Raw genomic sequence first — 22,076 nt, 5'->3', positions numbered from 1 at the left:
CTAAGGATTGTTTTGGCTGCCTGGGGTCTTCTGTGGTTCCATATGTATTTTAGTATAGTGGGCAGTAGTGGCACATGCCTTTAATCCCAGCTCTGGAGGCAGAGACAATCAGAGCTCTGTGAATTTAAGGCTAGCCTGGTCTACAAAGCGAGTTCCAGGACAGGCAGCGCTGTTACACAGGGAAACCTTGCCTCAAAAAAAAAAAAAAAAAAAAAAAATTAGGATAGTTTTTTTTTTTCTATTTCTGTGAAGAACAAGATGGGAATTTTGACTGATATTGCACTGAATCTGTAAATAGTTTTTGGTAGAATGGTCATTTTCACAATATTCTATAAATCTGTGAGCATGGAATGTCTTTCCATTTTCTAGTGTCTTTATCTCTTTCATCAGAGGTTTAAAGTTTCATTGGCGAGGTCTTTCACTTCCTTAGTTAGGTTTTTTTCCTAGATCCTTTGTTTTCTTTGAGGCTGTTATGAATGGGAGTGTGTCCATGATCTCTTTCTCTATATGTTTGTTGGTGGTGTGTAGAAAAGCTGTTGATTTGTGCGAGATGATTCTGCGTCCTGCCACATTGCTAAATTTGTTTATCATTTCTAGAAGTTTTCTAGTAGAATTTGGGGATCTCTAATGTATAGTATCATATCATCTGCAAATTGGGATGGTTTGACTTCTTTCCCCGTTTTATCCCTTTAATTTCCTTCTCTCGCCTGGTTGCTCCAGCTCGTACTTCTGGCGATGTTGAAAAGGAGTGGGGAAGTGGACATCCCTGTCCCACTCTTCACTTCAGTGGGATTGCTGTACACATTTCTCCATTTAGCATGATGCTGGCTGTGGGTTTCTCGTATATAGCTTTAATTGTGTTGAGATGTGTTCCCTCTAGCCCTGCATTCTCTAGGACTTTTGTCATGAGACATGTTGGATTTTGTCAAGAGATGATCATTTTTTTCTTTAGGTCCATTTATGTGACTTGTTACATTTATGGACTTGCACGTGTTGAACCATCCCTGCATTCATTTTAGGGATAAAGCCAACGTGGTCTAGGTATATAGTCTTTCTATATGTGTCTGTATTCTGTTTGTAAGTATTTCTTGAGTATTTTTGAGTCTATGTTCGTCGAGGATATTGGCCTGTAGTTTTCTTTTTTTTAATTGTGCTTTTGCCTGGTTTGGATATGAGAGTGATACTGGGTTTATAGAAGTTTGGGAGCGCTCCTTCTGTTTATTCATTTCTTTTTTTCTTTCTTTTTTTTTTAATATTGAAGAAGGACTGGCTGTAGATCTTCTTTGAGTATAGTAGTATTTTTTGGTAGTATCTGCTGGGAATCCATTTGGTCTTGGACTTTTAAATTTTTTTTAGCTCTTCTTACCTTTCTAGCTTTTGGGGCTGCATTATGAAGCCATTTATTTGTGCCCTTTCTGATTCTTTAATGCCAGCACTGAGAGCTGTAAATTCCCCTCGTAGGCTGCTTTCAATGTGTCCCAGAGGTTTCATTGGTTGTGTTTTCATTTTCATTTAGTTTCAGGAGGTTTTTGTTGTTGTTTTGTTTTGAGTTTTTTTTTTTTGTTTGTTTGTTTTGTTGTTGTTTGGTTTTTTTGGTTTTTGGTTTTTTGAGACAAGGTTTCTCTGTGCAGCTTTGGAGCCTGTTCTGGATCTCACTCTCTAGACCAGGCTGGCCTCGAACTCACAGAGATCCGCCTGCCCCTGCCTCCCAAGTCCTGGGATTAAAGGCATGTACCACCACCACCAGTCCTAGTTCCAGGAAGTTTATTTCTTTCTTGATTTCTTCTTTGACCCACTGATCATTCAATAATGAGCTATTTAGTCTCTATGAGTTTGTATATTGACTAGAGATTTTTTTTAAAGTTTTATTGCATTGTGTTCAGATAGGATACAAGGAATTATTTCAATCTTCTTGAATTTGTAAAGGTTTGTTTTGTGTCCCAGATGTGGTCTACTTTAGAAAAGCTTTCATGTACTGCTACTCTTGTATTTTCTTTGATGTTTGGGTGAAATAGTCTGTAGATATTTGTTAAGTCCATTTGATGTATGATGTCAATTAATGATGATGTTTCTCTGTTTATTTCTTGTCCAGATGACCTGTTTATTGGAGAAAGTAGGGTACTGAAATCACCAACTTTTTTTTTTTTTTTTTTTTTTTTTTGGTTTTTTGAGACAAGGTTTCTCTGTGTACCTTTGCGCCTTTTCCTAGAACTCACTTGGTAGCCCAGGCTGGCCTTGAACTCACAGAGATCCGCCTGGCTCTGCCTCCCGAGTGCTGGGATTAAAGGCATGCGCCACCACCGCTCGGATGAAATCACCAACTATTAATGGATTGAAGTTAATTTGTGTCTTTAAGTCCAGTAGCAGATTTCTTATTAAATTGGGCACCCCAGAATTTGATGCATACATGTTTAGGATAGTAATGTCTTCTTGGTTAACCATTCCTTTGATTAGAATGAAATGTTCCTCTTTATCTCTTTTGACTGGTTTTAGTTTGAAGTCTGTTTTGTCAGATATTAGGACAGTGATGCCTGCTTACTTCCTGTTCTATTTAATTAGAGTACTTTTGTCTATCCTTTTACCCTAAGATGGTATTCATCGTTAAAGCTGTGTTTCTTGGCGGTAACAGATAGACGGATTTTTTTCTTGATGAATTCAGTCAGCCTGTGTCTTTTGATCGGGGAACTGAGGCTGCTGGTATTTAAGTCATTGCTGAAATGGACTTGTTGATTGTGATCATCCTGCTGTTTGTATTCTCGGTGGTATTCTGTGTTTACGTAATTACAGAGGGAGTTGCAAGGATGTGGTGGGCAAGACAGAGAAGGAACTGGACAATGGTTTGGAAATGACCTTGGCTACGGGGAGATCCTTTGCCTAAGAGCACTTTCAGCCCCTGCCCCTCCCCAGATTATCCTCCTGAAGGGCAGCCTGCTACATATGGGACTTGTTGGCCTAGCAGGCCTGCACTGGCTGTGCTAGCACCTCTGAAAGGCCAGGCCAGAGCAGAGGCTTCAGCCTGTCTAGAGCACAGATATGGCACCGGGTACCAGCCTGCACCAAAGACCGCACTGCAACTGTGCTCGGCATAACTACTTCATGTGTTTGCTTCTGGCCATGGCCTTTCTTCTCCAAGAGGGCTTTCCCCTAGTCAGTGAGGACGTCTCCTTTCAGATGCAGCCATCGATGGTGGGTTAGGGGCCGGTGGGTTGGTGAGTCCTGGTTATTGTGGGGCCTCCTGTCCTCTCATTAAACAGAACCTGGAGGTTAAAGAGTCCGGGGACAAGGGAGTTCTTCTACTCTTCAGGCTTCTTATGAGCATCACCTGCCATCCTGTTACCAACTGTAAACGTGCCATTCAGGGCACATTTATGTATGCATGTGAGTGTGCATATATGTATGCATGCATGTGAGTGTGCGTGTATGTATGCATGCATGTGAGTGTGCATATATGTATGCATGCATGTGAGTGTGCGTGTATGTATGCATGCATGTGAGTGTGCATATATGTATGCATGCATGTGAGTGTGCGTGTATGTATGCATGCATGTGAGTGTGCATATATGTATGCATGCATGTGAGTGTGCGTGTATGTATGCATGCATGTGAGTGTGCGTGTATGTATGCATGCATGTGAGTGTGTACGTGTGTATGCAATTATGCATGCAAGGTAGCATGTGTACACATGGAAAGGTCCACTTCTGGAATAGTCTATGCCTCACTAAAGCTTATAGTCACTCTGTAGCAGATGGAACTCTTTGGCCTGTCACCTCCCCTTTGAAAGGGAGAGACTGAGCAGGGCATGGTGACACATATCTGTAATCCCAGCACTCAGGAGGCTGAGGAAAGAGGATCATGTGAACCTACTTTAAAATTAAAAATAAATATAAATTAAAAAGAAGAAATGGGAAGAAGGGATAGATAATCTTTGTGGATATAATTGATTAATAGTCCCATGACGCTTCGATTATTTGAAGGAACTCAAGGGTGTGTCTGCAGAAGTGGAGCAGCAGCTGAGCAGGAAGAGGAGTAGGCCTTAGCTGGCTGTGTCTGAGCACCATCAAGGTTCTGCACTAAGACAGGCCACCACAGCTGTCATTCAGAGGATTTCCCAGGAGCAGAGAACAGTGCCCAGGTGTCTGGTAACAGAGCTCTGAGCTAAAAGCTATTAAGAAGTAACCCAAGCTAGAGGAACCATTCCAGACAGCCAACCTCAGAGGAAAAAGCAGAGAGGTGAGAAATCCTGTGATGAGGTCCCCAGGACTGTATGGGCACAGCGGGAATGCCTCAAGGCTGGGGAGTCTGCCAAGTCAGGCTTTCATGTGTTTTAGAAGCAATGCTCCCTCATTCCCCCGCCATCCCATCCTCTCTCCCTCCCCCTTCAATCCCTCCCTCCCTCCCATTCTCCACCACTAAGCTAAATCCCCAATCCTGGAGACAATTTCTTTGAAAAGAGGCCCGCCTTCTGTCTCCTCTCTGAAAAAAGACGCAGCAGCACCCAGACCATGAGAGGGCAGCTGTATGCGCAGGTGCAGTGAGGAGCAGGCAGGAGGGTAACCCTGTGCCTGCTGTTTGGCTTTTAGTTGGCTGGGTTTTGCATTTGGAGAGTGTCTTTATATGCAGCAACACTGTGCAAACCAGGCTGGCCTCAAACTCACATGGGTCTGCCTGTCTTTACCTCCTGAGTGCTGGAATTAAAGACGTGGGCTGCCATGACATCATTTGGTTTTAATGGAAATGCTGGGGTTCAAACCCTGGGCCTCAAGACGACTAGGCCAGGAGGCTGAAAAGACAATTTAGAGTACTTTCTGCTCTTGCAGAGACCTGAGTTCAGTTCCCAGCATCCACATCGGGCAGCTCATAATCACCTATAACTTTAGCTCCAGGGCAGTTAAAGCCTCTGGTGCACCTACCCACATGCACACACATATACATAATTCAAAATAACAAACACAAATTCTTTAGAAGTTGGCCAAAGGAGATGAAAATCCCCTAGGAATGTGGGATCATGGCTGCACAGTTGAATTCATGTAATGTCATTGAACTGGACCCTTGAAGATGTTTTAAATTGTACATATATTGGTTTTTCAAGATAGAGTTTTTCTGTGTAGCCCTGGCTATTCTGGAAGACCAGGCTGGCCTCGAGCTCAAGAGATCCGCCTGTCTCTGCCTCCCGAGTGCTAGGATTAAAGGCATGCACCATCATACCCAGCTTAAAATATTTATTTTTAAAATTATGTGTGTGTGTGTGTGTGTGTGTGTGTGTGTGTGTGTGTGTGAGTGCAAGTGCCTGCAGAAGCCGAAGAGGGAGTCACAGAAGTGACTAAACTTTGAAAGTTTAGTAAGCTTTAAAGATAGGGGTGTGTGTGTATGTACGTGTACCAGAGGCTTTGGATTCCCTGGAGCTGGAGTTATAAGCAGTTGTCAGTCACCATGTGGGTGCTGAGAACCAAACCTGAGCCCCCTGCAGGAACAGCAAGTGCTCTTAACTGCTGGGCCACTGCTCCAGCCCAACCCTTCAGTACACTTTAATTGAAATCCAATTGCCTTCCACTTGTTCCCTGGCTAGTGGAAGACAAGAGTGTAGATGAACGGTCTTGTTAAATAAGAAACACAGAGCCAATGCAGAGATGAAAGCCCAAGAGGTCAGAGCTAAAAACCTTACCCTTCACTGCTGCAGCGATCCTCTTCAGCAAGAGAGAGACCTACTTCCTGTGTGTTTGTCTTTATATAGACTTTCTGTTCTGCCTTCTCATTGGTTGTAAACCCAACCACATGACCTCCTCATCACTGCCCATCTATACAGACCTCCAGGTCTTCTATGGTTGGTATTGAGATTAAAGGGTGTGTCTCCATGCTTGAACACAAAGAGATCCGCCTGGCTCTGCCTCCCAAGAGCTGGGATTAAAGGCGTGCACCACCAACGCCCAGTTTCTGCTATGGCTTGCTATTAGCTCTGACCCCCAGGCAACTTTATTTATTAACATACAAATAAAATCACATTTCAGTACAATTAAAATATCACCATACAAGAGGGTCAACCTTGCTAACCCTGTGTGATAAATGAGGCCAGTGGTACAGCTCAGAGGCAGAGTGCTTGTCTGGGAGGCTGGGTTCAGCTCCAGTACTGGGGGTGGGGTTTGGGGGAAAGCTTTGGGAAAAAAATCCTATGAGATTACAGAAGTTTGCAGGGACTTTCGTTTGTTTGGTGTTTGGTTTTTGTAGCATGGGGGATTGAATTCACGGAAGGGGGCTTTCAGGAAGCAGGCTTCACTTGATCTGAGTGCGGACAAAGAACCTAGGAAGAGTTCTTTAAAAAGTGGGAGTCAAAATGCTGCCCGGTAGGACACAGGAAGGAAGGTAAGAGAGGTCAGAGGAAAATTCTTGGTGCCCTGAGGTCAAATTTCCCTTAAGGGATCTTCCTGGAGGGGTGGAGGGGGAGAGCAAAGGCTGGCATGCTGACCCCTCTGTTCTCTGGTATCAACCCTAGGTCTTCCCCTGTCCCCAAGGATAGCCACCCGAAGCTCGAGCCTGTGCCCAAACCTTCAAACTGCAGGAAGAAAAAAGAGAAAAGGAATCGGCTGCAGCAAGAAGCCGACATCCAGACCCTCACCAGGGCTGGCCTCAGGGCCTTGCAGGCCGGGCAGACTCAGGAGGCCTTGCGCAGCTTCCAGAAGGCCTTCTTGCTGGCCTCCAAGGTTCCATCCACCAGAGATAGCCCTGTTCTTCGGGCCTGTGCCTTCAACCTGGGGGCTGCCTATGTGGAGACTGGGGACCCGGCCACAGGACTTGAGCTACTTCTGAGAGCCCGTCCCAGAGGGAAGTGCAAAGGCTGGTGTCGGGGTGACCAGTGTTTCAATGTGGCTTTGGCCTATCATGCTCTTGGTGAACTGACCCAAGCTTTGGACTGGTACCGCAGGGCTCTGGGCCATTACCAGCCACAGGGTGACCATGGGGAAGCACAGGCAAAAATGGGAGCCTGCTACCAGGCCCTGGGATGGCCTAAGCAAGCAGCCTACAGTTTACAGGAAGCAAGCCGGGCCTATGCCCATGCAGGCCAGCTCTGGGATGCAGCCCTGGCTCAGGTGGCTGCAGTAAGATGTATGCTGAGCAGTGGGCAACATGGACTGAGTGATGTGCTGCAGGGTCTGGAGGAGAGCCGTAAGCTTGCCGATGCTGACCAGAGCACTGACCGGAGACTGCTGGGTGAGTCTTGGTAAAGAAGGCGTAGGGTCTGAGGAGGTGCTGAGCCTGAGTCTGGTGGTGCCCTGAGTGCTGGGAGGGGATTGGAAGCGGGTCAGGTGCTGTTCCTGTACAGCCTTCGTTATGGTTCATTTGACCACCGGTGGCTGTCTGTACTCTCCAGGGCCGCTCTACAATGATCTGGGCATGGGTTACTTCCAACTTCAACTCTTCCCTTTGGCAGTAGAGGCCTTCCTGCAGGCCCTACCCCTGTGTGGACAGCCAACAGAGCAGGCAACGGTGCTTCAAAACCTTGGAATGACCTACAACGTCCTGGGCAACTATCAGGAAGCCCAGGAGTTTCACCAGAAGGCTGCCAATCTGCATGGTGGGTGCCTGGGGCTGAGGAGTGGAGCCAGACTAAAGGATTAAGAAGAGGTTTCAGGACTGGGGATAGATACAGCTGGAGTGCTTGCCTAGCCTACACAAAGCCGTGGTTTGATTCCCAGCACAACATAAACCGAGTGTAGCGGTGTACATCCGTGGACTCGGTACTCAGTAGGTAGAGGCAAGAGACTAAGAAGCTTAAAGTCATCCTTGGCTACAAATCACATTCAAGGCCAGCTTGGGTTACATGGTATCCCATCAAAAAAAGAAAAAGACTAAAATGTTTCCAATGGGCCGGGTGGTGTCCTGAGGGCTGGGAGGGGCCTGGGGAACCTGGAGGAGTGGGGTCAGGAGCTCTACCTGTACAGCTGTACGCCCAGTAGCCGTGGGTGGATGGATCTTTGGGATCAGTTATTGCGCTGGGACACCTGAAGTGGGAGAAGGGATGGAGCAGAAGGTTGCGGGCTCATTGGCCTGGGACTGTAGTTTAAGAGAGCAGAAGTAAGCCGGGCGGTGGTGGCACACGCCTTTAATCCCAGCACTCGGGAGGCAGAGGCAGGAGGATCTCTGTGAGTTTGAGGCCAGCCTGGTGTACAGAGTGAGTTCCAGAACAGGCTCCAAAGCTACATAGAGAAACCATGTCGACAGAAAGAGAGAGAGCGAGAGAGAGAGAGAGAGAGAGAGAGAGAGAATAAGTACTGCCCTGAATCTCCTCCATTGGGTGTGACCTTCAACAGCAAACCATTTTCTATCTCTGAGCTTCAGATTCCAAACATAAAAATGGGACTATGAGGGGCTAGTGAGATGGCTCAGCAGGTAAGGGAACTTGCTGCCAAGCATGCAGGCCTGAGTTCAATCCCCAGAACCCGCGTGGATGAAGGAGAGCACACCTATTCCCGGAAGTTGTCCTCAGAGTCCCACCCGTGTGCACTCATATACCTACAAAACTAAATGTGGAAAGAAGTTAAAACAGCAGCTAGCTGGGGTGTGGCTCGGCGGTAAAGTGCTTGCCTGGCATACACAGGGCCCTGGCTTCCATTCCCAGCACTACAAAAACAAATAAAAAATTAAACATAGCATCCACATCACATAAGCCGGGCTATAACTATGACCTGAGTGCCTAGCCCTAACTAGTTTTTTCCTGCTTTAATCCTAACTCTAGAGGTAGAGACAGATCTCCGTGAATTCCACCAGACAGTCCTATATAGCAAGAATTTTTTTTTTCCCTCCTCAAACTAGTAATCTAACTTTGACTGACTCACTGGCTCCAACTGGCCAGGGAGGCATTTGGGGTAAAACTTGAGGTGAGAGAGGCTAAACCTGGACAGTTTAGGCCTTTGTAGGTCACCTAGAGGCACTGAGGCTGGGCTCTGGGACACCTGGGATCCTCCCTTGTTGAGGGCAGGGTCATCATGCCCCAGCAACCAAGTCCCCATACAAACGGATGTGTTCTGGTTTCAGGCTCTGTGGGCCAGCGGTTGGAGCAGGGGCGGAGCTTTGGCGGCCTGGCATTTTCACTGAGCCAGCTGGGGGACCACAGGGCTGCTTCAGACAGCTATTTGCATGCCCTGCAGGCTGCCCAAGACACTGGTAAGAATGAGGAGGTTAGCTTGGAACTTGGGGGCGGGGCGCAAAGGTGCACAGTGCCGGAAGGGTCTGGAACAGGAAGATCTTCCAAGCTCTCTTCCTTAGGGGACATGAAGGGACAGTGGCAGGCCTGTGAGGGCCTTGGGGCGGCGGCAGCCAGACTGGGACAACATGACCAGGCCTTGAAATACTATAAGCAAGCGCTGGTTCAGTGTCGGGTGAGACCCTCCGTGGCGCTGACTCTTCCTGCCCTCCCCTCCGCCAGAAGCCTTCTCTGGCTGACACTGCTGCCCTTGTTCCTTGCCCCACCTCTTAGTTACCGACTAGAAACACCATCCATCCCAGGTCCTGGGCAGTTACTTGGAGGAAGAGGCAGTCTCTCACAGTTCTGGGCTCGGCTGCATGGGGGGGTATGGGGGCACGGGGGCATGGGGGCATGGGGGCATGGGGGCAGGGCACAAAAAGAGGCAAGTGGAGTTCTTTCTTGCCCTTTCCTCTGTCCCTTTTTCTTTCTGTAGACTGCACAGCCCAGTCCGTTCTCATCCCCCCCCCCCACTGTGCCCCCCTCTCTCCAGCATGAACCAGGTTCTGTACGAGAGCGGCTGGTGGCCAAGCTGGCGGATGCCATGCGGAAGTTCTTGGCTCAGGAGAGGCTAGCCCAGGCTCATATCCTGGTAATATGATGCCTGAGACCAGAAAGTGTGAATGGGAGCAAGTTGCCCAGAAAGGATGTTCTCAGGGATGCCACACTTAACTGTTCTTGTGTTCATCTGCCTCTGGGCTTGCATGAGGGATGCATGTATATCAGGTTGGGGGGTGGGGTGGACAGGGAGGTGGGCGGAGATTGTGTCTGTACAAGGGCTGTCCCACACCTTTGGCTGAGTGCCAAAGCCTTTTCGCCATTTATGTGAAGAATTGGATCCTTGGATGCAGTTCCCTAAATGGCCACAGGAGGGGGGTGGTGCTCCAAGAAAGTTCCAAGAGCCGTATTGTTGGTAGGGGTTGCGCCAGGTCCCCCTAGACTTTGCCTCCAGCTCATTTTGCTTCCTAGTCTCTGTCCACAGGTCATCGGCCCTCCAAATGCTTTCCTCTGTAGGAAACTTCCTCTCACCCCAAGAATTGCAGTGTATGCTTTATTATAGGGACTGAATGGGTTGAATGCCCTCTTGTTTTAAAGACCAGGACACTGTATAATCTTTGAGCACAATTAAATTCACCTGAAGCAGGGGGTGTAGCACAGTGGTGGAATGCTTGCCCAGCATATGTGAGACCTGCTGTTTTTCCATCAGCATAGAGACTGTGCTTTAATCTGCTGCTGTTTTCACCAGCAAGTGTGGCTGTGCAGTTACTGGCCTGCTTCTCTGGTAGTGGCCTGGCCGCTCAGGCTGTGGCCTGGTGGGAATTCTGTTCTCACAGGTACTGGCTATGTACTGCTGCCAAATATAGCTTTTAATTAAATCTCTATTGTTCTATTTGTCAGCAAGACTCGGAATCAAAGGCTGGGGTGAAAACCTGCTAGCTCAGAGAGGCTGAGTAGCAACTAGCTGATCTTCTCTCTTTGCCAGTGTCTCCGAAAGAGGGTGTCTTTCTGCTCTGCCAAAACAGAGCTGCAGTAAGCCCCTCCCTCTATCTTTTACAGACACCCTATGACTCTCTATGATGACTTTCTGTCAATTAATTGCTAACTCTGCCTCCTGACCCAAGGTTGATTTTATTTAATTAACGCAAACGCAAACTCAGGGTTCACGGTGTGATCGAATATCCCACAGCAGAGGCCCTAAGTTCAGTTACCACACTTCGGGGTAGGGGTCGTTATCCTGAAACAGGCAGGGGCTTGGATTGAAAGTCAAAAGACTTGGGCTCAGCCAAGGTCTTCCACCAACTCTGACAGTACCAGAGAGGCTCTAGGTGTGACAGGGTAGTGCTCAGGTTATGGTCCGGTCAGCAAACCCAGTTTGTAACCTAAGCTTTAGAAGATGGACCTTTATAGAGCAAAGGACCTCACTCCAGCATTTGATTCTCAGAACCCTCCTGGGCTGTCTCCAGCAAGGAAGTCTGTGGCTCCCTGAAGGCAGCTGGAAGGACAGTGTGATAACTAGGTGTGCATTTTCCCCATGCCACACTCTGTACTCCCCCCATTCCCAGCCCTCTGCTCCTGGAAGGCTCCAGGCCAAGTGGAAGGCCTCCCTGGTGGCAAGGACCTCTGCCAGGGTACAAAGCAGTACAGGAGATGCCCAGGACAGGTGAGCCAAACAGGCCTGGGTAGGTGGAAGAGGGTTCACTGGTCAGGGGTGGGGAGCTGGCCACTGGGGTGTCCCACAGCTGGGCCACATTCAGTCCTCTGTCCCTGAAAACCTTTCAGTAGTTGGGAAGATGACGAACCAGAACAGGCCCATGAGGAGAAAGAGACGGAGGGGCTGGTGAACATGACCGCTTCGGTAGGACCTCAGAGACAGGACCGTGAGTGGAGGGAGTGGGAGGAACATGCCCCACTCCTGGAGTTCGTCTCTCTCTCCCGGTCCCCCACTCATGCCTGCCACCCATCCCCTGGCTCCCCAGGCTGCCGCCCCCTGTAACAGCCTTCCACATTCCTGCTTGTCTCTTGAGGGCCTGGTCCATCTCCTCCAAGTCCTTCCCAGGTGTGTGTATTCCCTCCTGTTCCGTGGTTTTCATTTCCTAACACCTCAAACTCGGGGTGGGCACTCCACAAACCCTGTGCTCTATGTCCAGGCACTGTGCTAGGCCTTGATTCTGATTAGGCTCTGGCTTGAATCACTGACGTGTTGTTCTTTTCAGTGTGTTCCCTTCTGGCACAGGAGCCCATACCACTGCCACTGGGTGGTCCGTGTTTACCGAGCACCTGGCCTGTACAAGGCATCCTTCACTAAGTGACCATGCCTGGACGTCCACCCCACTTGTCCCCGCCCCTTCTTCCTCTTTCCCACTGTGCTGTCCTGGTTATGAAGAGGCCTGTGATAAAGGTATCCAACCCTCTCCATCCAGGCTTGGGAGCCGCAGTTCATCTTCCATCTGGAGGCCTCAGTCCCAATGGAGTGGAGCACCCCGCCATCACAGCACCCCACCAGCTCCAAGTCAATAGGTAGGTCCTAGGGGAGGGGTAGAGGCCTGCAGGACAGACAGTGCAGGTAAAAGACGTAGCTTGTGGTGGTTTGGGGTGAGCGTGACCACTATTAGGTTGAGGGAAGAAGGACTCCTGCTGTATCCCTGCAGGCCTGGGAAAAGCAGGGTCCTAAAGAAGCTGTAAACAGGGAGACTGCCTCCTATGCCTCCCCAGTTGCCCACAGCAGCCCCTCTGCCTCTCTTAGGCCATCCACGTGGACCAAGGAAGCCCTCGGGAGGAACCCCCAGAGGATGTGCACCCATTCTGGCTTCTGCGCAATCTTGTGACCTGTACCTGCTGACCACAGCCCTTACCTCTGCAGGAACTTCCCAATAGATGCATTTAGGGGCTTTGGGGGAGGAGCCTCTTCAGCTGGGTATGGACATAGCACTCCTGAGCAGGCCAAGGGCTGTGCTGACTCAGCATTGAGATTCTCTTTGCTCCTCTTTGGGAGTCTTTAACTCAGTAGACAAAAGACTGGAAAGTGAATGGTGAACACTGACCTTTGCTTCTCTGGATTGGAATGTCATTACTGCTAAGGCCTTTGCTAGTTCTAAAAATGACTCCCCAGCTCAGGTGACTTTGGGACCACTGACCTTCTCCGTGCGCCCTTTTCCATGTGGGAGACAGGAATGTCATACATACAACAGAAGATATGAAAGAACAGACATTACCGCCCCCTACAGGACACTACAGGTCACAGCAGCAATAATGATGTGACATTTATTAAGCCTACTCCAAACCCTAAGCACTTTACAGGTATTTACTCACAAGAGCATGTGAGGAAAAGAGAGAGCTGGGCATGTTGGCACAGGCCTATGGTGCTGTGGGATGGTCTGTATGTCAAGTGTGTTGCTGATTGGTCAATAAATAAATCACTGATTGGCCAGTGGCCAGGCAGGAAGTGTAGGCGGGACAAGGAGGAGAATAAAGCTGGGAAGTGGAAGGCTGAGTCAGAGAGACACTGCCAGCCGCCACGATGACAAACAGCATGTGAAGATGCTGGTAAGCCACGAGCCATGTGGCAAGGTATAGATTTATGGAAATGGATTAATTTAAGCTGTAAGAACAGTTAGCAAGAAGCCTGCCACGGCCATACAGTTTGTAACCAATATAAGTCTCTGTGTTTACTTGGTTGGGTCTGAGCGGCTGTGGGACTGGCGGGTGAGAGAGATTTGTCCTAACTGTGGGCCAGGCAGGAAAACTCTAGCTACACTACGGTCCTGACACTCAGAAGAAGGCAGGAAGATCACTTTAAGGCCAGCCTGGGCTACATAGTGAGATTTATCTTAAAAAACAGCTAGGGTGTATCAGGCTTTCTTGGACTGCCAGCCCCTAAATCATGACATGGAGACTTATTATTAATTATGAATGCTCAGCCTTAGCTTAAAAACGTGAATTCAGAACCTAAGTGTGTAAAGAAACTTTGTTCTACAAAGCTGAGTTGGATCCTTAAAAGACTCATTCAACGTAAGTCACTGTTCTGGTTGCTTCTGTTTATTTCCGTTGCAGTTAGGGACCGAGGGCCTAACAGGGCATGTGCTAAGCAAGCGCTCCAGCACGGGCTCCAGGTCAAGGTTCATCACTTTAAAAACCTTTGTTGAATTGGATACAAGCAAGGAGGGTTTTACAAAGTGACCCAAATCCTAAGAGTCCAGAGTAATCCGACACCCCAACTGCAAACTGGGGGTGGAGAGCAGTTGGGGAGATGGTTAAGAACATTTGTTGGGGACTGGGGGGATGGCTCAGTGGTTAAGAGCACTGGCTGCTCTTCCAGAAGACCTGGGTTCAATTCCCAGCACACACATGGCCGCTCACAACTGTCTGTAACTCCAGTTCCAGAGGATCTAACACCCTCACACAGACATAAAAAAAATTTTTTTTAAAGAAAAAGAACACTTGTTGTTCTTCTTGAGGTCCGGGGTTCAATTCCCAGCACCCACATGGTGACTCACAACCATCCATAACTCTAGTTCCAGGGAATCTGAGGCCTTCTTCTGACCTGAGGGCATCAGGCACACATGATTCACAGACATAAATGTAGGCAAAACACTCATACACTTAAAGAAATAAATCTAAAAAATTTATTTTTAAAAGAAGCGAACTGGAAATTGTGGGTGACAGGTAACTGTTAAGTGCTGCGGGCCACAGGAATATATCATAAGAACTCAGCTGGTTATGGCAAAGTCACTACCTAGAGGGATCAAGGATTTCCTCCAGAGGAAGCCAAATTCCAAGGAGCTTTTGGTGTTATTTGGCTTGTTATATATCAGTTGTATTCTGTTATGAAAATCATGTGTGTCTTCATAGTTTTCCCAATTGACTTTTCCCTAAGAAGGGCTAACAGTGTGGACTGATCACTCTCTGGATATACACATTCCAGGTATTTGGAGAACAGCCTCACAAAAGGTTTTCTCTGGAATCAGATATCTCCCTTAGCCACTTTCAAGGACTAGCAGTAATAGTAGTCCACATGAAAGTCTCCTGATTAAAGGTAAATTACATAAGGAGACACTGCCTAGGTCAGGTGGATGTTAAGTAATAGCTTTACACAATTCAGTTCAGACCCTCCTTTTTTACAGCCTTACTAACTTTATAGACCTCTAACTCCTTACCTAACCACTTTTAGGAATATTTAGATAACCTTCCGTGCTGACAGCTATGCTCAGCCTGAACCCCAGTTCAAGCCTCCCTGTAATTATCATCATTGGAAGCATCTGGCCAGGTCCATCCCCAGATGGAGGAAGGTACCTTATCAGAGATATCTCTGTACTCTCTAAGAACAGACTTACACATCCAGGCTACCTGTTTGAGAAGGCCTGGCGGATGTGCCAATTAAGCTTTACTTCCTCCTTTCCCAAATCTTACCTCTAGTTCCAGATCTCCCTTTAATTATCACCAGAGGCATCTAGCTGTACACAGGTTGCCTAGCGACTGAGCACACTTTCCCCCACCCTGCAGAAAAATGGCAGATAGCTTGGACAGATATGAGCCACAGGAAAAAAGAAGACAGTTTTATTTTCTCCCATTGACCTAGCAACTTATAGATTCTTAACATTTTCTACTAATCATGTTTAAGACTATAGCTGAGCACATAAGATCCCTCTTCTGGGCTGGAGAAATGGCTCAGAGGTTAAGAGCATTGGCTGTTCTTCCAAAGGTCCTGAGTTCAATTCCCAGCAACCACATGGTGGCTGAAAACCATCTGTAATGAGATCTGGTTCCCTCTTTGGGCCTGCAGGGATACACACAAACAGAGCACTGTATACATAATAAATAAATTAAAAAAATCCCTCTTCTTAGATATTACCCAAATTTAGCCTTTAGTTAATCCATTTACCCATTGGACACTTCCCTTTGGGGTTGCAAATGATAATTAACGGTTATTGCCTCTCTGTGTGATTCTTATCACCCCTCCGTTTGACCCTGGAAGCCTGGCTTTGCACTGCTAAGGGAATACTGCTTGTAAGTGTATATATACCAGGACTTCCAGGGCACATGAAGGACAGAGAAGAGAAAAGAGAACGGAAGAACTAGACGGGTAAGAACTTGAGAGGAACAAACTGAGATGGGGAAGAACTAGGTTGAAGGACTAGAAGAGAGGACTAGAGGAATGAGATGGAAGATGAGGAAGAGCCAGATGGGGAAGAACAAGATGGGAAGAAACAGATGAGAGAGGAGATGGGAGAGGAGGGGATATGGGAAAGAACAAGATGGATGAGAATCTAGAAGGGGCAAAACTAGATGAAGGAATTAAGACAGAACCTGGAGGGGACAACAGATAAATTTAAAGAGAAATTGGGCAAGATAGGAGCTAAAAATGAGAGCGGAGTATAAGCTTGTAGAGAGAAAAAAACCGATACAAAATAATAAAGTGTATGGACTAAGGAGTTTCGTGTACATAGATTCATTTCTTTTCTTCAAAGATTAATTATCAGCTGGTTGTAGATTCTTCCCAAACCCTGGGAGGGGACTATCAAGGGGCTGGACCCCCCTAGTCCACGATATTTAAGGTTTATATAAAAAACCATGAAGAATATGACTGGGTGGAGTCATAATCCCAGCACAGTTTCATAGAGAAAAAGCACATTTATCTTGTTTTTCACCCTAAGACAGGGTGTCTCTTTGTGGCCCTGGCTGGTCTGGAACTCAATGTAGACAAGGCTGGCCTCAAAATCACAGTGATCTGCCTCTGCCTCTTGAGTGCTGGGATTAAAGGCATGTGCCACCATGTCCAGCTTTTTTTGTTGTTGTTGTTTGTTTTTTGGTTTTTTTTTTGAGACAGGGTTTCTCTGTGTAGCTTTGCGCTTTTCCTGGAGTTCACTTGGTAGCCCAGGCTGGCCTCGAACTCACAGAGATCCGCCTGGCTCTGCCTCCCGAGTGCTGGGATTTAAAGGTGTGCGCCACCACCGCCCGGCCAGCTTTTTTTTTTTTTTTTAATTCATACAATATTTTCTGATCACGGTTTCCCATTCCCATTCCCCCATCTTCTTCCAGACCCTTCCCACCCATTCAACTCTGTACCTTCTTTCTCTCTCAAATAGTCAAAAAACAAAACACAAACAAATAAAAACAAAAAACATGCACGCACACAAGCCCCATAAAAACACAAAATTGGAAACCATAATTTACAAGCAAAAGACCAGTAAGATGAAAAAAATGCCCAAACAAAGCAATATAAGACAAAAAGTCTACAAAAACACCATGGAGTTTATTTTGTGTTGGCCATCTGCTGCTGGGCATGAGGCCTGCCATTAAGTGTGGTTAATATGCCCAGTGAGACTCCATTGGAAAAAACTAATTTTTCTTTGCAAGTGTGGGAGCCCACAGAGGTTTCCTCGTGAGATCTGAGCTTGCTTTACCAAACAGGACCGCATAAGAGGATGAATGGACCACGGGCCTGGGTACCCAGTGTTTGGAAGGGTCTATACTTGGTTTTATCTTGCAAGGGGGAGGTCTTTTGCCTCACCCCTTGGCATTGTTATAAAAAGCCCCTTTGAATAAAGTTCTGGCCTGTTGGGTATTGACCCAGGTCCTCCTGAAGCTATCCTGTGTTTCTGTCTTTCTTCCTCTCGGCTAAGCCTACAATCTATCTACAAGTTCCTTATTCCTCTCTCCTCCCGGTAGGAACCCTGAAAAAGGTGGGGGCTGGTCCCCCACATGCAAGTAGTTGTCTATTGGAGATACCATCTTGATTCCACTTCCCCCTCTCTGCACTGGGACCCTGTCTGACTTGAATCTGAGCTGCACACTGTCAGTCTCTGAGTTCACTCATGCAGCAGTCCTGCTGTGTCAGGAAGACACAGTTTTCCTTGGTGTCCTCCAGCAACTCTGGCTCTTACCATCTTCCTGCCTCTTCTGCACAGGCCCTGAGGAGGGCGGGGGTTGGTGAAGACATCCTATTTAGGACTGAGTATTCCAACGTCTCCCACTCTCTGCACATTGTCCGGTTGTGGATCTCTGTGTTAGCTCCCATCTACCACACAAGGGGAAGCTTCTCTGATGATGACGGAGCAAGACACTGATCTATGGCTATAGCAGAATGTCATTAGGAGTCATCTTATTACTGTGTTCCTTAAACAGTATGACAGTATTTGGTTTTCACCTACAGCCATGGCCTTTCTAGTCTCAGGTTCTCGGTCTGAGCAGTGTCAGACATGGGTTCCATCTCATGAACTGGGCCTTAAATTCAGTCAGATAGTGGTTGGTTACTCCCACAATGTTTCCACCACTGTGACATCAGAGTGCCGTGCAGGTAGGTCAGTGCTGTAGATCGATGGTTTGTAGCTCTTTTTTGGTGGTTATCTTTCTCCTCTGGTAGCATACAGAGGACCTTCTAGTACCATGGACACTAGTCAGTGGGGGTGAATATTCTAGCGAGGCACCCAGCAGCTAGTTCGTTCAGCTTCTCTGTGTTCAATGAAATATGTAAATGTTGTGTTCAGCAATAGGTCCTTACCATCAACTGTGGACAGCAACTAATAGCCTTGATGATAGCCCAGGTTGTTTGGGGGTTTCCACGGGCTTTGGCCAACAAGTCAGTTGGACGTAACCCACTCCTGGTGCTGAAGGTTTCATTTGGTGGTAAAAGGTGTCTGGCTGGGGCTTTGTCTCCCCTTCTATTCGGTGATTCCATTTAGATTACTTTCATGTATATATGTATTTAAGAAGCTTCTGCTGTAATTAGGTACCATATGACCACTCAAGTGACCCTGGGGTTAGCTGTCCCTCCCTACAGTCTCTCCCTTCCTCTCTCCTACTGTTTAATCTTCCTGTTCCTGCCCCAGCCTCTCTCTCTCTCTCTCTCTCTCTCTCTCTCTCTCTCTCTCTCTCTCTCGGTTTTTCGAGACAGGGTTTCTCTGTGTAGCTTTGCGCCTTTCCTGGAACTCACTCTGTAGCCCAGGCTGGCCTCAAACTCACAGAGATCCGCCTGGCTCTGCCTCCCGAGTGCTGGGATTAAAGGCGTGCGCCACCACCGCCTGGCCAGTCTCTCTCCTACTATATATTCTATTTCTCTTTCCTTGGGAGGTTCTTCCAAGAAGACCCTCCCCTCCCACCTAGTTGCTTACTCTGTGCCTAACCTCTGTAGTTATACTGATATATTTATTAAAGGCTTAAAAGCTAACACCCACATGTAAGAGAACACCTATGGCCAGGCGGTTGTGGTCATGGTGTCTTGTTGTTGGTTGTTTTTGCTCTTTTTGGGGGGCCTACCACCCAGCTCCCAAATAAATCACACATGGAGGCTTATTCTTAATTATAAATGCTGGCCTTAGCTTGGCTTGTTTCTAGCCAGCTTTTCTTAACTTTAAATTATCCTGTTTATCTTTTGCCACTGGACTTTTATCTTTCTCTATTCCTGTATACATTTCATTATTTCTTACTCCACGGTTTGCTGTGTAGCTGGGTGGCTGGGCCTTGATGTCCTCCTCTCTTTGTTCTCTTGTTTCTTCTCCCTTTCTCCCAGATTTCTCCTATTTCTTCTCTTCGCCTGCCAGCCCTGCCTATTCTTTTTCCTGCCTCGCCATTGGCTGTTCTGCTCTTTATTAGACCACCAAATGTTTTAGACAGGCACAGCAGCACAGCTTCACAGAGTTAAATGAATGCAACATAAGCAATTTACAATAAATTAGTTATTCTTTTTTTTTTGGTTTTTCGAGACAGGGTTTCCCTGTGTAGCTTTGTGCCTTTCCTGGAACTCACTCTGTAGCCCAGGCTGGCCTCGAACTCACAGAGATCTGCCTGGCTCTGCCTCCTGAGTGCTGGGATTAAAGGCGTGCGCCACCACCGCCCGGCGAGATAATTATAATTTAAAAAGAGCTGGGCATGACGGTACATGCGTGTGATCTCAGCCTCCCACGAAGGGGGCTCGAAGGTAGAACTGCTTGAGTTCGAGGCCAGCCTGTGCTACGTAGTGAGCGAAGCCTGTCTGTATAGAAGTACGAACGTTTACAGCGCTGGGGAAAAGGCGAGAATGCAAGGCGGAACCAAAGTGCGCGGTACGCCCGGGACTCGGAACCTATGGCTCGTTGCAAACGGCGCTGGGGGCTGGGCCGGGCCCTGCGCATGCGCCGGGCGGGCGGACGGGCGGTGCTCTGCGTGCCGAATGTCCGGGCTGCGGGCGCTGCTTGGGCTCGGGCTGCTGGTTGCGGGCTCGCGCCTGCCCCGGCTCGCAGGCCGGCAGAGGGTGTGCCGTGCAGGGCCGACCTGGTGGGGAACGCAGCGCCGGGGCTCGGAGACCATGGCGAGCACGCCGGTGAAGTACCTGAGGTACCTGAGGCCGCGCTCTCCCACGGGGGCGGGGCGGGGCAGGCCGCGCCCCCAGCACCCCGGCGGCGGACTCAGGCCAGGACTTCCCTCAGCCAGGAGGAGGCGCGGGCCGTGGACGAGGAGCTATTTAACGAGTACCAGTTCAGCGTGGATCAACTCATGGAGCTGGCCGGGCTGAGCTGTGCCACGGCCATCGCCAAGGTAGGTGACGCAGTGCAGAGCCTTCGTGGGGAACGGGCGGGGAGGCCTCCCGCGGTGGAGCAGACGGCGGTGACTGCCAGACCCTTTGCGCCTCTGCCTTCAGGCTTATCCCCCCACGTCCATGTCCAGGAGCCCCCCTACCGTCTTGGTCATCTGTGGCCCCGGGAATAACGGAGGGGACGGCCTGGTCTGCGCGCGACACCTCAAACTTTTTGTGAGTATCTGAACGGAGTCTTCGTGGGAAGGTACAGGGAGTCTGGGATCAGAAATTGAATGGCTACTTTCCTTTTCAATTAGGGTTACCAGCCAACTATCTATTACCCCAAAAGACCTAACAAACCACTCTTCACTGGGCTAGTGACTCAATGTCAGAAAATGGACATTCCTTTCCTTAGTGAAATGCCCCCAGAGGTAGGTGGCTTGATACTTCATCTCCCCAGTAAGTACTGCCTCTGCCCTTCCCTTCATGTTTTCAGACCAAGCTAGCCTGCCTAGTGTCTGCCTGCCATAAAAGTTGCTCTCTGAGTAGCAGTGGTACAGGAGCTCCTCCATATTGAGTGCTTCACGGCTTCCCAACACTAGCAGCTCTAGGCACCCCTATTCTGCAGACAGCTGTCTCCCCCCAGCATGCATTTAACACTCATCTGGTCCTCAGTGAGACCCTAACCCTTTTCTGTAGATGCACGGATTTGGGGGTGGGAAATCCGAAATTTAAAAAGAGAATTAACTTATTCTATAGATGAAGATACCAACATGCAGAGAAATGGTTTGCGCAAAATCACAGAATTGGAGCAAGGCAAAGCTAAGACAGAATTGGTCCCTTCTGGCTTCCAGTCTCAGGCTCCTCTACACTGTCAGTCCCTTTCTCCCCAGCGGCAGGAAGGTGGGCAGGCAGGCACTCAGAACAGGAATGACCTTACTCTCTACCTTAGGAAGCAGTTATATCCATGCCCCTGTGGTCTGTGGGTGCAGGGACAGCCCTCCCTAGGTGACAACAGTTCCTGACATTCTTCCTGCCCCTCCCACAGCCCATGATGGTTGATGAGCTGTATGAGCTGGTGGTGGATGCCATCTTTGGCTTCAGCTTCAAGGGTGATGTTCGGGAGCCATTCCACAGCATCCTGAGTGTCCTGAGTGGACTTACCGTGCCCATTGCTAGCATCGACATTCCCTCAGGTGCCGGGACCCAGATGGTTGGGGGACTGGAACCCAGGGGACTGGATTCTTGATCCACAGTATAGACCAGGTCTAAAATAATCTGAATGTACCTTTTCACGTCCCACACTAGGTCCCACACTAGGGCCGGGGATCAAGGTTCATGTTGGCCCTGTGGGAAAACCCGAGCCTGATAGTACTGGGACTGGGAGTTTCCCCCTTCTCTAGGACTAGGCCTTCTGTACTTCCTCATACTACTTTCTCTCTTCAGGATGGGATGTAGAGAAGGGAAACCCGGGAGGAATCCAACCAGACTTACTCATCTCACTGACAGCACCCAAGAAGTCTGCAGCCCAGTTTACTGGCCGATATCATTACCTGGGGGGTCGTTTTGTACCACCTGCTCTAGAAAAGAAGTACCAGCTGAATCTGCCATCCTACCCTGACACAGAGTGTGTCTACCGTCTACAGTAAGGAAGGTGGGCAGGCAGGTTTCTAATAAAGACTTGGTACCTTCTCTCTGCAAACTGGAATTTTCTGGCCTTAATTATCAGTGGGTTACCCTTTCTTTGGGGAAACAGACCAGGCATTTGTAAGCAATGGGAAATAACTCCATCGCTACATCAGGTGTGATAGCCTTTACCCAGGAATGATGCTTCCTTATTTGTGATAGAGA

General features: G+C 48.4%; 2 protein-coding genes across 2 annotated transcripts; both read left to right on the top strand.

Annotated features, from left to right (window-relative positions):
* Positions 1–6,452: 6,452 nt before the first annotated feature.
* Ttc24 (tetratricopeptide repeat domain 24) lies at positions 6,453–12,577 on the top strand. The gene is made up of 9 exons (XM_059266530.1): positions 6,453–7,203; positions 7,364–7,567; positions 9,028–9,156; positions 9,259–9,371; positions 9,729–9,827; positions 11,299–11,396; positions 11,516–11,613; positions 12,157–12,253; positions 12,480–12,577. The coding sequence occupies exons 1-9, from the start codon at positions 6,453–6,455 to the stop codon at positions 12,559–12,561; spliced, it is 1,671 nt and encodes a 556-aa protein (XP_059122513.1). The 3' UTR covers positions 12,562–12,577.
* A 7,277-nt stretch (positions 12,578–19,854) lies between these two features.
* Positions 19,855–21,927, top strand: Naxe (NAD(P)HX epimerase). The gene is made up of 6 exons (XM_059264782.1): positions 19,855–20,044; positions 20,137–20,245; positions 20,349–20,459; positions 20,543–20,656; positions 21,274–21,421; positions 21,672–21,927. The coding sequence occupies exons 1-6, from the start codon at positions 19,881–19,883 to the stop codon at positions 21,872–21,874; spliced, it is 849 nt and encodes a 282-aa protein (XP_059120765.1). The 5' UTR covers positions 19,855–19,880; the 3' UTR covers positions 21,875–21,927.
* The last annotated feature ends 149 nt before the right edge of the window (positions 21,928–22,076 follow it).

The sequence above is a fragment of the Peromyscus eremicus genome, chromosome 6, assembly GCF_949786415.1.
Source record: "Peromyscus eremicus chromosome 6, PerEre_H2_v1, whole genome shotgun sequence".
Lineage (NCBI taxonomy): Eukaryota > Metazoa > Chordata > Mammalia > Rodentia > Cricetidae > Peromyscus > Peromyscus eremicus.
Note: the sequence above shows the minus strand (reverse complement) of the source record. Positions and strands in the feature narration are given on the sequence as shown.